The sequence below is a fragment of the Mustela nivalis genome (assembly GCF_964662115.1).
Source record: "Mustela nivalis genome assembly, chromosome: 4".
Lineage (NCBI taxonomy): Eukaryota > Metazoa > Chordata > Mammalia > Carnivora > Mustelidae > Mustela > Mustela nivalis.
Window position 1 is genome coordinate 104,007,044 of NC_139023.1, and position 19,717 is coordinate 104,026,760.

A 19,717-nucleotide genomic window follows, 5' to 3' on the forward strand; every position below is an offset into this window, starting at 1 on the left:
GATAGATAGATATATATATATGTATATATATATATACAAAATAAGATATCATTGAGCCATAAAAAAGAATGAAATCTTGCCATTTACAAGGACATGGATAGAGCTAGAGAGTATTATGCTAAGTGAAATAAGTGAGAAAAAGACAAATACCATATGATTTCACTCATATGTGGAATTTAAGAAACAAAACAGTTGAACATGGAGGGGAGACAAATCAGAAAACAAACTCTTTTTTACAATTTTACATTCAATTAATTAACATATAATTTATTATTGGTTTCAGAGGACAGGTCTGTAATTCATCAGTCTTATATAACATCCAGTGCTTATTACATCGCATGCCCTCCTTAAAGCCCACCACACAATTACCCCATCCCTCACCTCTCTCCCCTTCAGAAAGCCCTCAGTTTGTTTCCTATGATTACGAGTCTCCTGGGGCACCTGAATGGCTAAGTCAGTTAAGTGTCTGCCTTCAGCTTGGGTCACGATCCCAGAGCTCTAGGATCAAGCCCCACATGGGGCTCACTGCTCAGTGGGGAGCCTGCTTCTCCCTTTCCCACTCCCCCTGCTTGTGCTCTGTCTCTCTGTCACTCTCTCTGTCAAATAAATAAGTAAAATATTTTTTTTAAAGAGTCTCTTATGGAGGAAAACAGACTCTTAACTATAGAAAACAAACTGATGGTTACCGGGAGGGGGGTGGTGGTGAGTTAAATAGGTGATGGGGATTAAGGAGGGCACTTGTAATGAGCACCAGGTGATGTATGGAAGTGCTGAATCACTATACTGTACACCTGAAACTAATATTACACTGTATGTTAACTAATTGGAATTTAAATAAAAACTTTTAAAAAAAGAATATTAAAGAGACATGAACCCAAAAATAAAGTGCCAAAAATATTTTCTATATTTGTATACTAACTTAAGAGTTGTTGGCTTCTTCATCCTAGGCATGCTGCTTGCTGGGTTTCTTCTCAGGAATATCCCTGTCATCAGTGATAACATACAGATCAAGCACAAGTGGTCTTCTGCTTTGAGAAGCATAGCCCTGTCTGTCATATTGGTCCGTGCTGGCCTTGGACTTGATTCAAAGGTAGGAAGTATAAATTTCTAGTTGTTGACCACGAATTGTGTTCTTCCAATACTGCAGTTCTTGGGACTCACTGAGCTTTCGACACTATGTGTGACAGTCTCAAGAAGAGAATGGAGTTTATTTCATTCAGGGCGACTATTCCCAGAAGAGGTCCCATATATTTTTCTTGGAGCATTGTGGAATTACTGTCTGGGGACAGCACTAAGAATAAAGGCTCCCCTTTTCTCTGACAGAGATCTAGGTCATCCTTGTAAATAATAGTCATGAGAGAAAATACTACATTTTTGGTGTGCAAAGCCATATGCTAGTATTTAGGGCTAACCATACCAGCTCAAGAAGCTGTGTGGTACATAAGATGAGTCTCAAGCATGCTTATTTTAGTGCGATTTCTAATGCATGCTTTTGAATGAGCGAATGAATGTTCTTACAGATGAAGATTTTCACTCTGGCCTCTTTATTTAAAAAGTTAATTCAGAGTGTTCAATCAGCTAGTTTGGGTATTACTGAGCACTAGAACATCCTGCCTGAGTTCAAACCTAGCTGCATAACTCACCAACTTCATGATCTTGGGCAACTGACTTTAACTGGTGCATTTTTAGATGAAGATGTCTAAAAATAATGGGGATAATAATATTATCTATATCATAAGGTTGCTATGAGGACTGAAAACACTTAGAACACTGAAATGTTTGTTAAATAAAACTCATTACCTAGAAAATTTATGATAACCCAGACATGGTCTGAGTACTGAAGAAAAACTATTAATGTCATAATCTCTTCCTGTCTTTATAGGATTATTTTAGCATCTCTATTTGTATATTTCAGGCCCTGAAGAAGTTGAAGGGTGTTTGTGTAAGATTATCCATGGGTCCTTGCCTGGTGGAGGCGTGCACGTCTGCTCTTCTTGCCCACTTCCTAATGGGTTTACCATGGCAATGGGGATTTATACTGGGGTAATGGTTTTTCTTTGTCATATGAAAATAATGCAGGGATGTTGAGGGCTTTCTCTGATTCCATACAAGAGAATCCATAACAAATTTTCTTAAGGATGTCAGAAATTACAACATAGATATTCTAGCATCATCTAAATATTATAACTTCAAAATATACTGTATATAGAATATCTCCAACTGGGCGCCTGGGTGGCTCAGTCATTAAGCATCTGCCTTTGGCTCAGGTCATGATCCCAGGGTCCTGGGATAGAGCCAGGGAGCCTGCTTCTCTCTCTGTCCCTCCCCCTTCCTGTGTTCCCTCTCTCACTGTGTTTGTCTCTGCCAAATAAATAAATAGAATCTTTAAAAAACAAACAAACAAAAAACCGTAAACATTTAAAAAAGAAAAAAGAGTATCTCTAACTTTCACAACGATTATGATGTAAACTATTGAAAAAGTAATGGTCTTTTACCTACACCTGATGCCATGCTGGTAAGAGAAATGCCACCTTTCAACCTCAACGTCTGTGCAAAAGATAATAAATACGTCAACAGTAATCAACCCCTAATGCTGTTTTTCTCATTCTGACACCAGACAATTATGATTAGGTGGTTCTGCTGTCTCTTCCTTCCACTGACAGTTCTTCAAGTCAACAAGGTCAACAGCCATGAGAAGTAAATAAATGTGAAAGTACTTAGTAAGAATTTAGTACTAATAAGTAGGCAAGAAATTCTTACTTTTTATGGTGGAGACTGTGAAGCTGTACTGCCTGGATTCCAATCCCAGCCCTATGACTTTCCAGTACGTGACCTTTGGCAAGGTCATGAATCCCTCCATGTCTCAATCTCCTAATTTGCAGAATGAAGATAAGATTGTTGGATTAAATTAGTTAATATATGTAAAGGACTTAAAATAGTGTTTGGCACCCAGTAACCACCGTATAACATTTTCTGCTGTTAACAGCTCTTACTGGGGTTGCTGTAGCCAGCACTGCCATTATGGCCTTCTCTAATCCATTGTCTATATTACGTACCAAGTCCCGACAGAAGGTCTAACATCAGTCAGTTCCAATTTAAAAAGTCCACAACTGTGTTTTTCAGCCGTCATACCATGAATGTGTGTGTTTACTTTTAAAGGCAGATTCTTGAAACTTAACCCCATGAGGGCTTCCTCATAATTATGTATTTCCCAGAAACCTAAGTAGTTCCAGTACAACTTGTTTGTGGCCACACTTGGAAAAAGGGCTCTATAGAATTTGTGTGTGTGTGAGTGAGAGTGTGTGTGTGTGTGTGTGTGTTTCTGGCTTAGTGCTTTGCTGCCATTTGTAGTTGTTTAAAGAGTAACTTCTAAAACGGTAGACTTTACTAGAATTTCCACAACAGTAATAACAATGAGTAAAGTGCTATCAACTGTTTAAAGTGCTGCCTACTTAGTTTTGTTTTAGGTGCTGTATCTCCAGCTGTCGTGGTACCCTCAATGCTCCTTTTGCAGGAAGGAGGCTATGGGGTTGAAAAAGGCATCCCGACCTTACTCATGGCTGCTGGCAGCTTCGATGACATTCTAGCTATCACTGGCTTCAACACATGCTTGGGCATGGCCTTTTCCACAGGTAAACTGGTCGGTTCACAATGAGCTGTTCTCTTATGCTGTAAAGACATAAATTATGATGTGACAAGCTAGGCATATTTGCTTGATAGTTGAATAAGGCAGACTGAAATAGAGAAAGCAACTCCAAGAGTTAGTTCTATACCCAAAGAGGGGCCAGTAGCTTTCTATTTTATTCCCTTCAACCTCTGGACATGGACTCTGCAAGTGGTCTGATAAGTGCATTAGTGGGTGATACAGAGTAGTCAGGTTTAAGGAAGGATTTGAATGGCTTTTGCAATGAGCCTTCTGGGAAAGTGAAATATTGCAGACTTCACACATAGATGAGTAGGTTTTTCAAAGAGCACAAATGACCTGCAAGCCGTCCAAGCAGAAGGAGCAGCATTCTTCTAAAATAGGTATAGTTGGGGCGCCTGGGTGACTCAGTGGGTTAAGCCTCTGCCTTCTGCTCAGGTCATGATCCCAGGGTCCTGGGATTGAGCCCCACATCGGGCTCTCTGCTCAGCAAGGAGCCTGCTTCCTCCTCTCTCTCTGCCTGCCTCTCTGCCTACTTGTGACCTCTGTCTGTCAAATAAATAAATAAAATCTTTAAAAAAAATAAAATAAAATAAAATAGGAGTAGTTTCTGCTCTCTTCTCTTTAACAATTTATGGGCAATAACCACAATGATTTTAATGTGTATCTTATTAGTACTTACCAGTGTCCGATATGGATATATTTTGTTCTAAATAGTAATAAGAGAAGGGCGCAAGGCACTGTTTGTCCCACACTATTATCAACACTTTTACTCTCCTTTAACACAGCACAAGTTTCTTTTTAATCCGTGTCCAAGATTGGGAGATAAGATCTGCGATTCAATATTATTGGCAAAATGTAATTGTGGCATAAGTTTAGTTTCCAAGAATTATGGGAATTATGGGAAACACTTTCTTGAAAGGTCTTATGTTCTCAGTTTCTCTACCCCCATCTTCCCAATTACAATTTATGCTGATTACCTAGAACCTCACCTCTTCCCACTGCCCTAACGTTGCCTTTAGACATCCAATCACTAAATTTATCTTACCAAAATATAGTTCTCATAGTGTTACTTCGTGGTACAAGAACCAATGAGGATTTGCTATTACCTATTAGATCAAATCTATACTCCTTATTTTCATTCTACTGTATGTGTCCAGACATGTTCTCACTTATCTCCTGGTATGCTTCTTTATTTATTTTGTTATTTGTTATTTAGTTATTTTGTTATTTTGTTACTTTATTGTTTTCTTTTTCCCAGATTTATTGAGGTATATGTGACAAATTGTAAGACTTTTAAAGCATGTGGTGTGATGCCTAGTATACATGTATACATTGTGAAATGATCCTCTTGTTGAATTAAATAACAATTCTATTACCTCACATATTTACCTTTTGTTGTTGTTATTGAGAACATTTAAGCTCTACTTTCTTAGCCAATTTCATTTATCCAATATAGTTAACAGTTACCATGTTAAACATTAGATCCTCAGACCTCATTCATCTTATTGTGAAAGTTTGTACCCTTTTACCAACCTCTCCCCTTTTCCCCTACCCCCTAACCCCTGGCAACCACTTTTCCACTCTCAGTGTCTGAGTTAAACTTTCTGTTTGTTTGCATCTTTGAAACAGTGTTCTCAACCTCAGTTCACACTAGAATTACCTGGGGAGCTTTTAAAAATACTCATCTGTGGGCACCACCTCAGACCAATTAAATCAGAGCCTTTGGGAATGGAAACCAGGCATCAGAGTTTGCATTAGAACCATAGGGGTTGGAAAGAAGAGAAATTGGGGAGGTGAGGGAAGGCTTACTGGTGTTTTCATAATCTGGGGAGTGTGGGCTATGGATAGTTTAAGAATTTTCCTAGTCAACAATGCTATGTTCTCTCTGCCCTGCTTCACTAAATGTAGTGCTTAGACATTTTGGGTGGGAACTACCTGGAACCTTTTAAAAGGTGGATCACAAGCCCTGCCAGGCTTACTGAATCAGAAATTTAGAGGTGTGTCCAAGAAGTCTTTTTTTCTTTCTTAAGCAACTTTACATACCAGGGACTAAAACTAATTAGTTAATTTCTACACATTTATAGTAAATTATTTACTGTAATTGCTTGAGACATATCACAGCTAGATGCTTCTGACAGTCACACCATCACCTAAAAAAGAGCTGCTCTAGCAAAATAAAATTACTACTGAAGTAATTACTTTTTAAAATAAGAGAGATGATTGAAACTATCAGGAAGGAAAAACGGTTGCCCCTCTACCCACCTTAGGTCCATTGGCTGGGGCCCTGTAAATCAGACTGGCAAATACAAATTAACAAGAAAAAAAACAGTTTGCCAGCCTGTGCACCAAGCTTACAGAGGGGAGTACTCAGTGATGACTAACTCAAAGAGGTCGTTGGAATTTGGGAGCTTATCTCTATGGCATCTGAGCAAAGAACAATAATTTTGTAGAGAAGTGCAAGGTAAAGGACAAGAACTCAGCTGTTGAAGGCAGCAAATTGTGGAAAGGCAAATTGGGACACTAATGGTAGCGAGGGCTGCTTTTAGCAAAGGTTGTTACACAGATTCCTCTGATGCCATCTTTAGGCTGATAAGAGCCTGAAGTTGTCTCAGCAGTTAACTTCTGTCCTTCCTGGTCGAGGGGAGAAGGACACTTTAAAAGGTATGTCCTTCTTTTAGGTAAATAGGAAAGATGGACATCTTTTCTTGATTCTGTTTCTTCTCAGTTGCCTTCTGCTCAAAATAATCCTATGTGAAAGTGGCCTACCTTGGGATGGCATGTTCTGTTACCCTAAACTACCGTATTGAGAAACCACATAACTAGTGAGCACATTTTTTTCTTAGAACAGTGTGGGAGAAAGGTCCTTATGTGTTTGAGCAATTTATTATAATTTTCTGTACAATGTGCTAGCAGGTTTTTAAAATTGTTCTAAATTCTGTTTGCTATGGAAGAAAACTATATATATATATATAAAACTATATATATATATATATATATATATATATATATATATATATATATTCCTTGTTTAATTGTTTTTTGGGGCTTTTGTTAGTTTGATTTTTTATGTCAAGTTTTTTTAATCCCTGTTAGTATAAAGTGTAATATTAGCTTCAGGAGTAGAATTTAGGGATTCATCACTTACATACAATGCCCAGTGCCCATGAGAATACATGCCCTCCATAACACCCATGACCCATTTAGCCCATCCCTCATCCACTTTCACTCCAGAAACCCTGCTTGTTCTCTCTAGTTAAAAGTCTGTTTCTTTTTTTTTTATCCCTCTCTCTCATTTTTATCCCTATGTTCCTCTGTTTCATTTCTTATTCTATGCATGAGTAAAATCATATGGTATTTGTCTCTGACTATCTAGCTTAGCATAAAACTCTCAAGCTCCATCCATGTCATTGCAAATAGCAACATTTCATTCTTTTTCATGGCTGAGTAATATTCCATTATTCTACCACCTCTTCTTTATCCATCATTAGTCAGTGGATATTTGGGCTCCTTCTATAATTTAGTTATTAATGATAACACTGCTGTAAACATAGGGGTGCAAGTATCCCTTCCAATCATTACTTTTGTATCCTTTGGGTAAACACTCAGGAGTGCAATTGCTAGATCATAGGGTAATTATATTTTTAACTTTTTGAGGAATGTCTAATACTGTTCTCCAGAGTGGCTGCACTAGTTTGCATTCCCATCAACAGTATAAGAGGGTTCCCCTTTCCCTACATCCTTGCCAACACCTGTTGTTCCATGTATTGTTAATTTTAGCCATTCTGACAGATGTGAGGCAATAGATATCTCATTATAGTTTTGATTTATAATTTCCTGATAATCAGTTACATTGAGCACCTTTCCATGTGTCTCTTAGCCATCTATTATTCACTCACTTCTTTAGAGAAGTGTCTATTCATGTCTTTTGCCCATTTCTCAACTGGATTACTGGCGGGGGAGGGGGTGTGCTAAGTTTTATAAGTTCTTTATCAATTTTGGATATTAACTCTTTATCAGATATGTCATTTGCTAATATCGTCTCCCATTCTTGAAGAGTGACTTTTAGTTTAGTTGATTATTTCCTTCACTGTGCAGAAGGTTTTTATCTTGATGAAGTCCCAATAGTTCATTTTAGCTTTTGTTTCCCTTGCCTCAGAAGACATATTTGGTAAGAAGTTGCTATGGCCAGGGTATAAGAGGTTGCTACCTATGTCCTCTTCTAGGATTCTGATGGTTTCCTGTCTCACATTTAGGTTTTTTACCATTTTAAGTTTATTTTTGTGTATGGTCTAAGAAAGTGGTCAAGTTTTCCCAACATCATTTGTTAAAGAGACTTTTTTTCCACTGAGTATTCTTTCCTGCTTTGTCGAAGATTAGTTGACCATAGAGTTTGGGGTCCATTTCTGAGTTCTCTGTTCTGTTCCATTGATCTAAGTGTCTGTTTTTGTGTCAGGGCCATACTGTCTTGGTGATTATAGCTTTGTAATAGAGATTGAAGTCCAGAATTGTAATGCCTTGAGCTTTGCTTTTCTTTTTCAAGATTGCTTTGGCTATTCAGGGTCTTTAGTGGTTCCATACAAATTGTAGAATTGTTCTAGCTCTGTGAAAAATGGTGGTTGTATTGTCATAGATATTGCGTTAAATATGTAGATTGCTTTGGGTAGTATATACATTTTAACAGTATTTGTTCTTCCAATCCATGAGCTTGGAATGTTTTTCCATTTCTTTGAGTTTTCTTTCACTTCTTTCATAAGTGTTCTATAATTTTCAAAGTACAGATCTTTTCCCTCTTTGTTTAGGCTTATTCCTAAGCATCTTAATGGGTTTTGGTACAATTGTAAATGGGATTTATTCCTTGATTTCTCTTTTGCTGCTTCATTATTGGTGTGTAGAAATGCAACAGATTTCTGTATGCTGATTTTGTATCCTGCAACTTTCTGAATTTGTGTATCACTTCTAACAATATTTTGGTGATCTTTTGGTTTTTCTACAAAGAGCATCATGTTGTCTGCAAATAGTGAAAGTTTGAGTTCTTACTAATTTGGATAGCTTTTACTTCTTTTTGCTTTTTGATTGCTAATACAAGGACTATGCTAAATATGAGTGGTGAGAGTGGACACCCCTGGATTGTTCCTGACTGTAAAGGAAAAGCTCTCAGTTTTCCCCATTGAGAATGATATTTGTGGTGGATCTTTTGTATATTGCCTTTATGATATTGAGGTATATTCCCTCTATCTCTATTTTGTTGAGCATTTTTGTCAAGAATGGATGCTGTACTTTGTCATATTTTTTCTGCATCTATTGAGAGGATCATACGGTTTTTATCCTTTTTTTTCTTAACACGGTGTATCATGTTGATTGATTTGTGAATATTGAACCACCCTTACAACCCAGGAATAAATCCCTCTTAATCGTGGTGAATTATTCATTTACTGTACTATAGGGTTTCCTTTGCTAGTATCTTGTTGAGAATTTTTGCATCCATGTTCATCAGTGATACGGACCTATAAGTCTCTTTTCTAGTGTGGTCTTTGTCTGGTTTGGAGGTCAAGGTAATATTGGTCTCATATCATGAGTCTGGAAGTATTCTTTCCATTTCTACTTTTTGGAACAATTTGAGAAGAATACATATTAAGTCTTCTCTAAATGTTTGATAGATTTCCCCTGGAAAGGCATCTGGCCCTGGATTCTTGTTTGTTGGGAGATTTTTGCAGTCAAATGCTCTACCACTGAGCTATACCCCCAGTTGGGAGATTTTTAATTCCTGATTCAATTTCTTTTTTTTTTTTTTAAGATTTTTTAAAATTTATTTATTTGACAGAGAGAGATCACAAGTAGGCAGAGAGGCAGGCAGAGAGAGAGGAGGAAGCAGGCTCCCTGCCGAGCAGAAAGCCCGATGTGGGACTCAATCCCAGGACCTCGAGATCATGACCTGAGCCGAAGGCAGCAGCTTAACCCACTGAGCCACCCAGGCGCCCTGATTCCTGATTCAATTTCTTTTCTGGTTATTGATCTGTTCAAGTTTTCTCTTGTTTCCTGTTTTGGTTTTGGTAGTTTATATGTCTCTAAGAATTTGTCCATCTCTTCCAGATTGCCCAATTTGTTGGCATATAATCTTTCATAATATTCTTTTATAATTACTTGTGTTTCTATGATGTTGGTTGTGATCTCCCTTCTCTCATTTGTGGTTTTTTAATTTGGGCCTTTTCTCCTTTTTTTTTTTTTTTCAGTAAGTATGGTTAGGAGTTTATCAGTTTTATTAATTTTTTCAAAAAAGCAGCTCCTGGTTTCGTTGATCTGTTCTACTGGGGTTTTTTGTTTGTTTGTTTCTATATCATTTATTTCTGCTTTAATCTATATTATTTCCCTTCTTCTGGCTTTAGGCTTCATTTGTTGTTCTTTTTCTAGCTCCTTTCGTTATAAGGTTAGATTGTATATTTGAGATTTTTCTTGCTTTTCTAGGTAGGCCTGTATTGCTATCTACTTCCCTTTATGACTGCTTTTGCTGTATCCCAAAGGTTTTGGAGTGTCCTGTTTTCATTATCATTTGTTTCCATGTATTTTTTAATTTTTCTTTAATTTTCCTGGTTGATTCATTCATTCTTTAGTAGGATGTTCTATTTTTCCCCTAAGATTTGATTTATTGATTTATAGAGAGAGTGAGCAGGGGAAGGGGCAAAGGGAGAGAAAGAATCTCAAGTAGACTACACCCGGAGTGTGGAGCCCGGGTACAGCACTCAGTTTCACAACACTGAGATCATGATCTGAAATCAAGAGTCAAATCCTTAATGACTTAAACCTCCATGTATTTGTCGTCTTTCCAAATTTTTTCTTATGGTTGACTTTAAGTTTCATAGTGTTGTGGTCAGAAAATATGCATGGCATTATCTTAGGCTTTTTGTACTTTTTGAAGCCCGAAGACTGTCCCATGTGCACTGATTTGTGACCTGAAGGATGTCCCATGTGCACTTGAAAAGATTGTGCATTCTGCTTTAGAATGAAATGTTCTGAATGTATCTGTTAAGTCCATCTAATGCAGTGTGCCATTCAAAGCCATTGTTTCCTTGTTGATTTTCTGCTTCAGTGATCTGTCTGTTGATGTAACTGGGGTTTTAAAGTCCCTTAGTATTATTGTATTATTATCAATGAGTCATATTATGATACTTAAAGAAGCTATGCAATAAATAAAGACTCTTCTGAAGCAATTTAAAAAATAATTTGTTTTCAGACTTCTAGAAATAACTTTTTTTTTTTTAGATTTTATTTATTTTATTTATTTGACAGAGAGAAATCACAAGTAGGCAGAGAGGCAGGCAGAGAGAGATAGAGAGGAGGAAGCAGGCTCCCTGCTGGGCAGAGAGCCCGATGAGGGACTCGATCCCAGGACCCTGAGATCATGACCTGAGCCAAAGGCAGCGGCTTAACCACTGAGCCACCCAGGCGCCCTAGAAATAACTTTTGAGGGAAAATTGGATGGTCAGACAGTTAAGCAACTGCCTTTGGCTCAGGTCATGATCTCAGGTGCCTTGGATGGGCTCCCTGCTCAGCAGAGAGCCTGCTTCTCCCTCCCCTTCTCCCCCTATTCTCTGCTCATACTCTACTCTTTCTCTCTCTCTATCTCAAATAAATAAAGAGAATCTTTTAAAAGAAAAAAAATAACTTTTGTGAAAGAATAAATCCCCTACACTCACTATAGTAAGAAAAGATTCTTGGGGCTCCTGGCTGGCTAATTTGGAAGGGCATGTGACTCCTGATCTTGGGGTTGTGAGTTCAAGCCCCACTGGCTGGCTAATTTGGAAGGGCATGTGACTCCTGATCTTGGGGTTGTGAGTTCAAGCCCCACATTAATTACAAATAAATAAATAAATAAATAAAACTAAAAAAGAAAAAGATTTTTAATTTTAATTGCCAGATTTTTAAGATAGTATATTCTATATATATCAGAGCTACTAAAATCAATATATTATTAGTAAAAGAAAAAGTTAGGCTCTTGAATGGCAATTTGAAAAGAGGATATGTCTTCTCACCTAGACTTTGCCTATTGTATAGTAAAACAAATTAGCTCTGACTCATCAATTTTATCTTTTATATTTTCTTAGGCCTTTAAGTAAATTTTTATTGAAGTGGATAAACAAAAAAGTACAGAAATCATATCTTTTGCCTGTCTCTTGAAATTTATCTGCAATTATATGCATAACTTTCATATAATATAGGTCCATTTTATTAAACATTTTAAGTCATATATACTTAAGAATGTGGAGAACAGGAAATATCTATATAATTTTCCTTCTATGTAATTGGGTGCTTTATGTTGATGATTAAAGTCTAAGTATTTACGGATTTAGAGTTCTGTCTAAAGTTTTTCTTTTTATATGTTTTTAAGGTTCCACAGTTTTTAATGTTCTCAGAGGAATCTTAGAAGTGATAATTGGTGTGGCAGCTGGTTCTCTTCTTGGATTTTTTATTCAGTACTTTCCAAGCAGTGACCAGGTAAAATAAATAATCTATGGGTAAGTAGTCTTTAAAATGTTATTGGAAAACATTCTGGAATAGTCCCCTGAAAGCCAATGTGAAAAATATAATTTAGAAATGGCTCCCCAAAAGACAACTATCATATGATCTCCCTGATATGAGGAAGTGGAGATGCAACATGGAGGGTTTGGGGGGTAGGAAGAGAATAAATGAAACAAGATGGGATCGGGAAGGAGACAAACCATAAGTGACTCTTAATCTCACAAAACAAACCGAGGGTTGCGGGGAGGTTGGGGGGAGGTTATGGACATTGGGGAGGGTATGTGCTATGGTGAGTGCTGTGAAGTATGTAAACCTGGCGATTCACAGACCTGTACCCCTGGGGATAAAAATACATTATATGTTTATTTAAAAATTTTAAAAAGAAAAACGAAATGGCTCCCCATTCTAAAACTGCTTATTGCCAAATCAGTGCCACCCATGAGATTTATAAAGAGGGCTAGATACACATTTGACCCTTGAACAATGTAGGGATTAGGGGCACAGACTCCCTATATGGTCAAAAATCCATGTATAACTTTTGAGTCCCCCAAAATTTAACTACTAATAGCTCACTGTTGACAGAAAGCCTTTCTGATAACATAAACAATTGATTAACACACATTTTGCATGTTGTATGTATTATACATTGTGTTCTTACAATAAAGCTAGAGAAAAGAAATGTTATTAAGAAAACCGTAAGGAAGAGGGGCACCTGGGTGGCTCAGTGGGTTAAAGCCTCTGCCTTCTGCTCAGGTCATGATCCCAGGATCCTGGGATTGAGCCCCACATCCAGCCCTCTGCTCGGCAGGGAGCCTGTCTCCCCCACTCTCTCTCTACCTGCCTCTCTGCCTACTTGTGATCTCTGTCAATAAATAAATAAAATCTTTAAAAAAAAAAAAAAGAAAAGAAATCATAAGAGAAAATACACTTACAGTACTGTATTGATAAAAAAAAATCTGCATGTAAGTGGACCCATTGCAGCTTGAACCTGTATTGTTAAGCATTAACTATATAAGATTTTAATACAACCCTAAAATTTTTTCCTCAAATTTATATTCGGTAAACTTTAAATTTCACTGAAGAATAAATAACACCAATTTCCAAATATGTAAGCCATTTTTGTTGTTTTTATTTTTTATTTTACTATTATAATGTTCAAGTAATCAAAATATAAAATGACTTTTGGGCCCCCTTTTTTAGTATTAGCATACCCCAGGTTCTAATACCATCAAATACCTAAACCTTAACATCTCATTATAGTATCATCCAATATTTCTTTCCAAGGAGATCAAAGTTCTTTGTTATACACAATGACTTCTTAATATTACAGAGTTCTTTTTGTTTTGTTTTCTTTTACCCTCTTAAGTCTCTTGGAATAGATAAATGTATAAAAATCTTGTTTGTTTCCTATAAGAAATGGCATTATTTTGAGATTTTAGGACATTTTGAATGGAATTAGAAATTTTACTAAAGTAGAACGTGAAGAACATTAATATTTCCATTATCAGAAGGTATGCTGATTTGAATTTTTGCTATGCTCCAAAAAATTCCAACTAAAATTGTAAAAGATTTTATGAATGCATGAAAGAAAATCATGGGATTTTCTAATTATACAACAAAATAAAGAGAAAAATAATGACTTAGATTTTGTTGCTTACTCTATATAAAATGAGAGGTAAATACAGTAAAGTGCCATTCCATTCAATATGGCAGCCACTAGCTAGCTACATGTGGCTATAGCAGATAGAGAACATTCCAATGGTGCATTTATAGAAATTTCCATCATCACTGACTATTCTTTTAGAAAGCATTGATCCATTGCAAGCATATAAATCTATGCAATCTACTGTAAGCCACATAAGACCCATGAAGCAAGTACTATTAATATGATCTTTTTGCTGATGAGGAAATTGATATAAAGGAAGAAACTGAAAAAGTTCACATAGCTGGAAAGGAACAGAGCTGGGAATGAACGCTGGTAGTTCACTACCAGAGCCTGCATGCCTCCAAATCAAGTACTTCTAAAGACCCGCTTGCCTTCTAAAGTGATCAAGAAGCTTGGACCATGACAACATTTTTCTAGATATATTTCGTAAGGCAAGGGAAACAAAAGCAAAAATAAGCTATTGGAACAACCTCAAAATAAAAGGCTTTTGCATAATGAAGGAAACCATCAACAAAACTAAAAGACAAACTACTGAATGAGAGAAGATATTTGCAAATGATATAGCCAATAGGGCTTAGTATCCAAAAAATATAAAGAACTTATACAATTCAGAAAAAAGAACTTCTACAACTCATCACCAAAAGAACACAAATAATCCAATTAAAAATGGGCAGAGTACCTGAATAGATATTGTCCCAAAGAAGACATACAGATGGACAACAGACACATGAAAAGATGCTCATCATTACTTATCATCAGGGAAATGCTAATCAAAACCACAATAAAACATTACCTTACACGTTTCAGAATGGCTAAAATAAAAAAGACAAGAAATAACAAGTATTGACAAGGCTACAGAGAAAAAGAAACCCTTGAGCACTGTTGGTGGGAATGTAAATTGGTACAGCCACTATGGAAAACATTATGGAGGCTCCTCAAAAAATTAAAAATAGGAATACCAGATGACCCAGTAATTCTACTACTGGATATTAACTCAAAGAAAACACTAATTTGAAAAGACTATGCACCCCTGTGTTTACCACAGCATTATTTACAATAGCCAAGATATGGAAGCAATATAAGTGTCCATTGACAGATGAATGGAAAAGGAAGGTGTGGTATGTATACAATGGAATGTTGAGCAACCATAAAAAAGGTTGAGATCTTGCCATTTGCAACTACATGGATGGCTCTAGAGGGTATTATGCTAACTGAAATAAATCATACTGAGAAAGACAAATAGCCTATGATTTCACTCATATATGGAATCTAAAAGCAAAATAAATGAATAAACAAAAATCAGAATCAGAACTATAAATGGAGAGAACAAACTGTTGGTTGCCAGAGGGGTGGGGGAAAGGGAAATGGGAAAAAAGAGTGAAGGGGAGCGGAAGTTACCTGCCTTCAGAAATGGAATAAGTCATGGGAATAAGAGGCATGGCACCGGGAATATAGTCAGTGATACCGTAATAGCATTGTATGGTGACAGCTGATAGCTGTGCTTGTAAGCATAGCACACCATAGAGAGAAGTGAATTACTGTGTTGTACACCTGAAACTAATGTAACATTGTGTGTCAACTACACTCAAAAAAATTAAAAATAATTTTAAAATTTAAAAAAGGTGATGAGAAGTTTAAAAGGCTGATGAGAGAAGAGTAAAGGAAGAGAGGTGCACATTTCTTAGACCTTTAACAACAACAAAAAAAACTACTCTCAATCTATAGCCGCTTAAAGCTTCTCAATTTTGAAGGGTTTAGAAAGAAAAACCAGGAGAGCATCACAATGAAGAGTCAAGAGACTAAAAATAATAGAGATATCACATCTATAACCTTTCACAAAAACCCTGTAACAATCAGAGAAAGACAACTATCATATGATCTCCCTGATATGAGGAAGTGGAGATGCAACATGGGGAGTTAAGGGGGTAGGAGAAGAATCAATGAAACAAGATGGGATTGGGAGAGAGACAAACCATGAGTGACTCTTAATCTCACAAAACTGAGGGTTGCTGGGGGGAGGGGGGTTGGGAGAAGGGGAGTGGGCTTATGGACATTGGGGAGGGTATGTGCTTTGGTGAGTGCTGTGAAGTGTGTAAACCTGGTGATTCACAGACCTGTACCCCTGGGGATAAAAATATATTATATGTTCATAAAAAAATTTTAAATAAATAAATAAGTAAGTAAAAAAAAAAAAAAAGCCAAAAACCCTGTAACATAACTGCTTTCAGGGAGGAGGAAACAAAGCCTGAAGAAGCTAGGTAATGGGAACCCTCCATACACTAGGGGTGTAAAAGAGCTGGAATTCTAACTCTGGTCTGTCAGGCTCCAAAGCCCATGCACTTTTTTCTGCTGTTGCATTCAGCCCTCTGAAATTCCATTTTTGATAACTGCAGAGGAAGGTAACTAGCGTTCCTAAAAGAGGAACCGGCATCTATACATGTGCCAACTCTACCTTCATTAAGGAAAGGACAGCAAATGTTACGGTGTACATTTATGGGCACAGGCAGACATTTTTATTTCCCACTAAGTCCTGAATATGGAAAAATCAATCATTAAAAAATCAGCTATATGAAATAATTGATCTAACCAACCTCTTTTCTCTCCTCAAGGACAAACTTGTATGGAAGAGAGCATTCCTTGTTTTGGGGCTGTCTGTGCTAGCTGTGTTCAGCAGCGTGTATTTTGGTTTCCCTGGGTCAGGAGGACTGTGCACATTGGTCATGTCCTTCCTTGCAGGCTTGAGATGGGCCAGCGAAAAGGTGAATTTTAAGTTCTTCTACTCATTTAAGTTACTTCTTTTTTTTTTTAATTTTATTTATTTATCAGAGGGAGAAAGCGAGCACAGGCAGACAGAATGGCAGGCAGAGGCAGAGGGAGAAGCAGGCTCCCGGCTGAGCTAGGAGCCCAATGTGGGACTCGATCCCAGGACGCTGGGATCATGACCTGAGCCGAAGGCAGCTGCTTAACCAACTGAGCCACCCAGGTGTCCCATCATTTAAGTTACTTCTGATCAGATAAATTTTTCCTTTCCAGATACTTTCTTCATATCAAGTTAATAAATTATTTAATCATAAGAGCTATTTTCTGTGCATAAATATATCCCAAGTGTAAACACATGTGTCCTCTTCCCCCTTATATACAAATCTATAATTTGATATCTTTACTTAAAATGCATCATGATCATATTTCCATGCTGCCTTCCTTATTCTTTGTAAGGGCTACAGAGTATTATTTTGTATGCTGTATTATAATTAACCAGTCTCATATTAACAGATATTTGGATTGTTTCTGGTTTTCTGCTAAGATAAAAACTGTTTCAATAGGGGCGCCTGGGTGGCTCAGTGGGTTAAGGCCTCTGCTTTCGGCTCAGGTCATGATCCCAGGGTCCTAGGATCGAGCCCCACATCAGGCTCTCTGCTCAGTGGGGAGCCTGCTTCCCCCTCTCTCTCTGCCTGCCTCTCTGCCTACTTGTGATCTCTCTGTCAAAAAAAATAAAATCTTAAAAAAAAAAAACCCAAAAAACTGTTTCAATAAAATATCCTACCATATTTTATATATCCTGCCATGTAAAATACCCTGCATATTTTATAAACTCTAAGACATCATCAGGTGTAAAAAGCACCATTATTTTACCATGCCACCAAGAATTTTACATGCCACAAAAAATTAAAAACAATGCTGTTTTTAAACTATGATGTGACATACTAATTTCAGAAATGAGAAATTGGGGGGAAATCAACAAAATATAATATACTTTATCTATAGGATAAATTTCTAGGAACACAATTCCTCTATGAAAGAAAACGCACATTGATACTTTTAATAATATCAGTTTACCCTTTTAAAAGACTGCACCAATTTATATTCTCACCAACAGTGTGTGACTATGATCTGTTTTTCTTTCTTTAAATTTATTTTTTCATTTAAACTCAGCTAATTAACATTTATCATATTATTAGTTTCAGAGGTAGTGTTCAGTGATTCATCAGTGTTATATAATACTCAGTGCACATTATATCATGTGTCCTCCTTAATGTCCCTCACCCACTTACCCCATTCTTCCAGCTCCTCTCCTCCAGCAACCCTCAGTTTGTTCCCTATACTTAAGAGTCTCTTATGATTTGTCTCCCTTTCTGATTTGTCTTGTTTTATTTTTCCTTCCCTTCCCCTATGATCTTCTGTTTTCTTTCTTAAATTCCACATATGAGTAGGGTCATATGCTAATTGTCTTTTTCTAATTGTCCTAGTTCACTCAGCATAATACCTTCTAGTTCCACCCATGTCATTGCAGATGGGAAGATTTCATTCTTTTTGATGGCTGTGTAATATTCCATTATATATGTATGTATATATACATATACATATACATATATATATACATATACATATATATGTATATATATACCACATCTTTTTTATACAGTCATCTGTTGGTGGACATCTGAGCTCTTTCCTTAGTTTAGCTATTGTGGACATTGCCGCTACAAACATTGGGGTGCAGGTCCCTCTTCGTATCACTACATTTGTATCTTTGTGTTAAATACCTCATAATGCATTGCTGGATCATACGGTAACTCTATTTTTATCTTTTTGAGGAACTTCCACACTGTTTTCCAGAGTGGCTACACTGTTGCATTCCCACCAACAGTGTAAGAGGGTTCCCCTTTCTCCACATCCTCTCTGACATCTGTCAGTGAGAGACAGACTGACATCTGTCTTTTCCTAATTTGTTAATTTTAGCCATTCTGATCACTGTGTGTGGTATCTCATTGTGGTTTTGATTAGTATTTCCCTGATGCTGAGTGTTATGGAGCATTTTTTCAGCTGTCTGTTGGCCATGCATATGTCTTCTTTGGAGAAATGTCTCTTCATGTCTTTTGCCCATTTCTTGATTGGATTACTTGTTCTTTGGGTGGTGAGTTTGGTAATTTCTTTATAGATTTTAGATACTAACCCTTTATCTGATAGGCCATTTGCAAATATCTTTTCCCATTCTGTCAGCTGTCTTTCAGTTTTGTCAACTATTTCCTTTGCTGTGCAGAAGCTTTTCAACTTGATGAAATCCCAATAGGTCATTGCCATTGTTTCCTGAGCCTCTGGAGACATGTCTAGCAAGAAGTTTCAATGACTGAGGTCACAGACCTGTTCTCCTCTAGGATTTTGATGGATTCCTGTCTCACATTTAGGTCATTCATCCATTTTTGAGTCTATTTTTGTATGTGGTGTAAGAAAATAGTCCACTTTTATTCTTCTGCATGTGGCTGTCCAATTTTCCCAACACCATTTTTTGAAGAGACTGTCTTTTTCCCATTGGATATTCTTTCCTGCTTTGCTGAAGATTAGTTGACCATACAGTTGAGGGTCCATTTCTGGGTTCCCTATTCTGTTCCATTGATCCATGTGTCTGTTTTTGTGCCAGTGCCATACTGTTTGGATAACTACAGCTTTGTAATAGAGCTTGAAGTCCATAATTGTGATGACACCAGATTTAGTTTTCTTTTTCAGCATTCATTTGGTCTTTTCTGGTCCCATAGAAATTTTAGGATTATTTGTTCCAGCTCTATGAAAAAAGCTGATGGTATTTTGATAGGGATTGCATTGAATGTATAGACTATTCTAGGTAGCATAGACATTTTAACAATATTTGTTCTTCCAATCCATGAACATGGAACGTTTTTCCATTTCTTTGTGTCTTCCTCAATTTCTTTCATAAATGGCCTGCAGTGTTCAGAGTACAGATCCTTTGACTTTTTGGTTAGGTTTATTCCTAGGTATCTTATGGTTTTTGGTACAATTGTAAATGGGATTGACTCCTTAATTTATCTTTCTTCTGTCTCATTGTTAGTGTATAGAAATACAACATATTTCTGTGTGTTCATTTTTATATCTGG

At 36.9% G+C, this 19,717-nt stretch overlaps 1 protein-coding gene across 7 annotated transcripts in view; it reads left to right on the forward strand.

The window, feature by feature from the left end:
* The window catches only part of SLC9B2 (solute carrier family 9 member B2), a 54,246-nt gene that overhangs the window by 19,467 nt on the left and 15,062 nt on the right, over nucleotides 1–19,717 (forward strand). For 6 of the 7 annotated variants that reach the window (XM_082728986.1, XM_082728990.1, XM_082728987.1 and 3 more), the window contains 5 exons: nucleotides 948–1,090; nucleotides 1,916–2,043; nucleotides 3,457–3,632; nucleotides 12,030–12,136; nucleotides 16,436–16,585. In XM_082728986.1, coding sequence (XP_082585112.1) covers nucleotides 948–1,090; nucleotides 1,916–2,043; nucleotides 3,457–3,632; nucleotides 12,030–12,136; nucleotides 16,436–16,585 — 704 coding nt within the window. The remainder of the gene's footprint in view (nucleotides 1–947; nucleotides 1,091–1,915; nucleotides 2,044–3,456; nucleotides 3,633–12,029; nucleotides 12,137–16,435; nucleotides 16,586–19,717) is intronic. The other variant, XM_082728991.1, reaches the window with a different exon arrangement.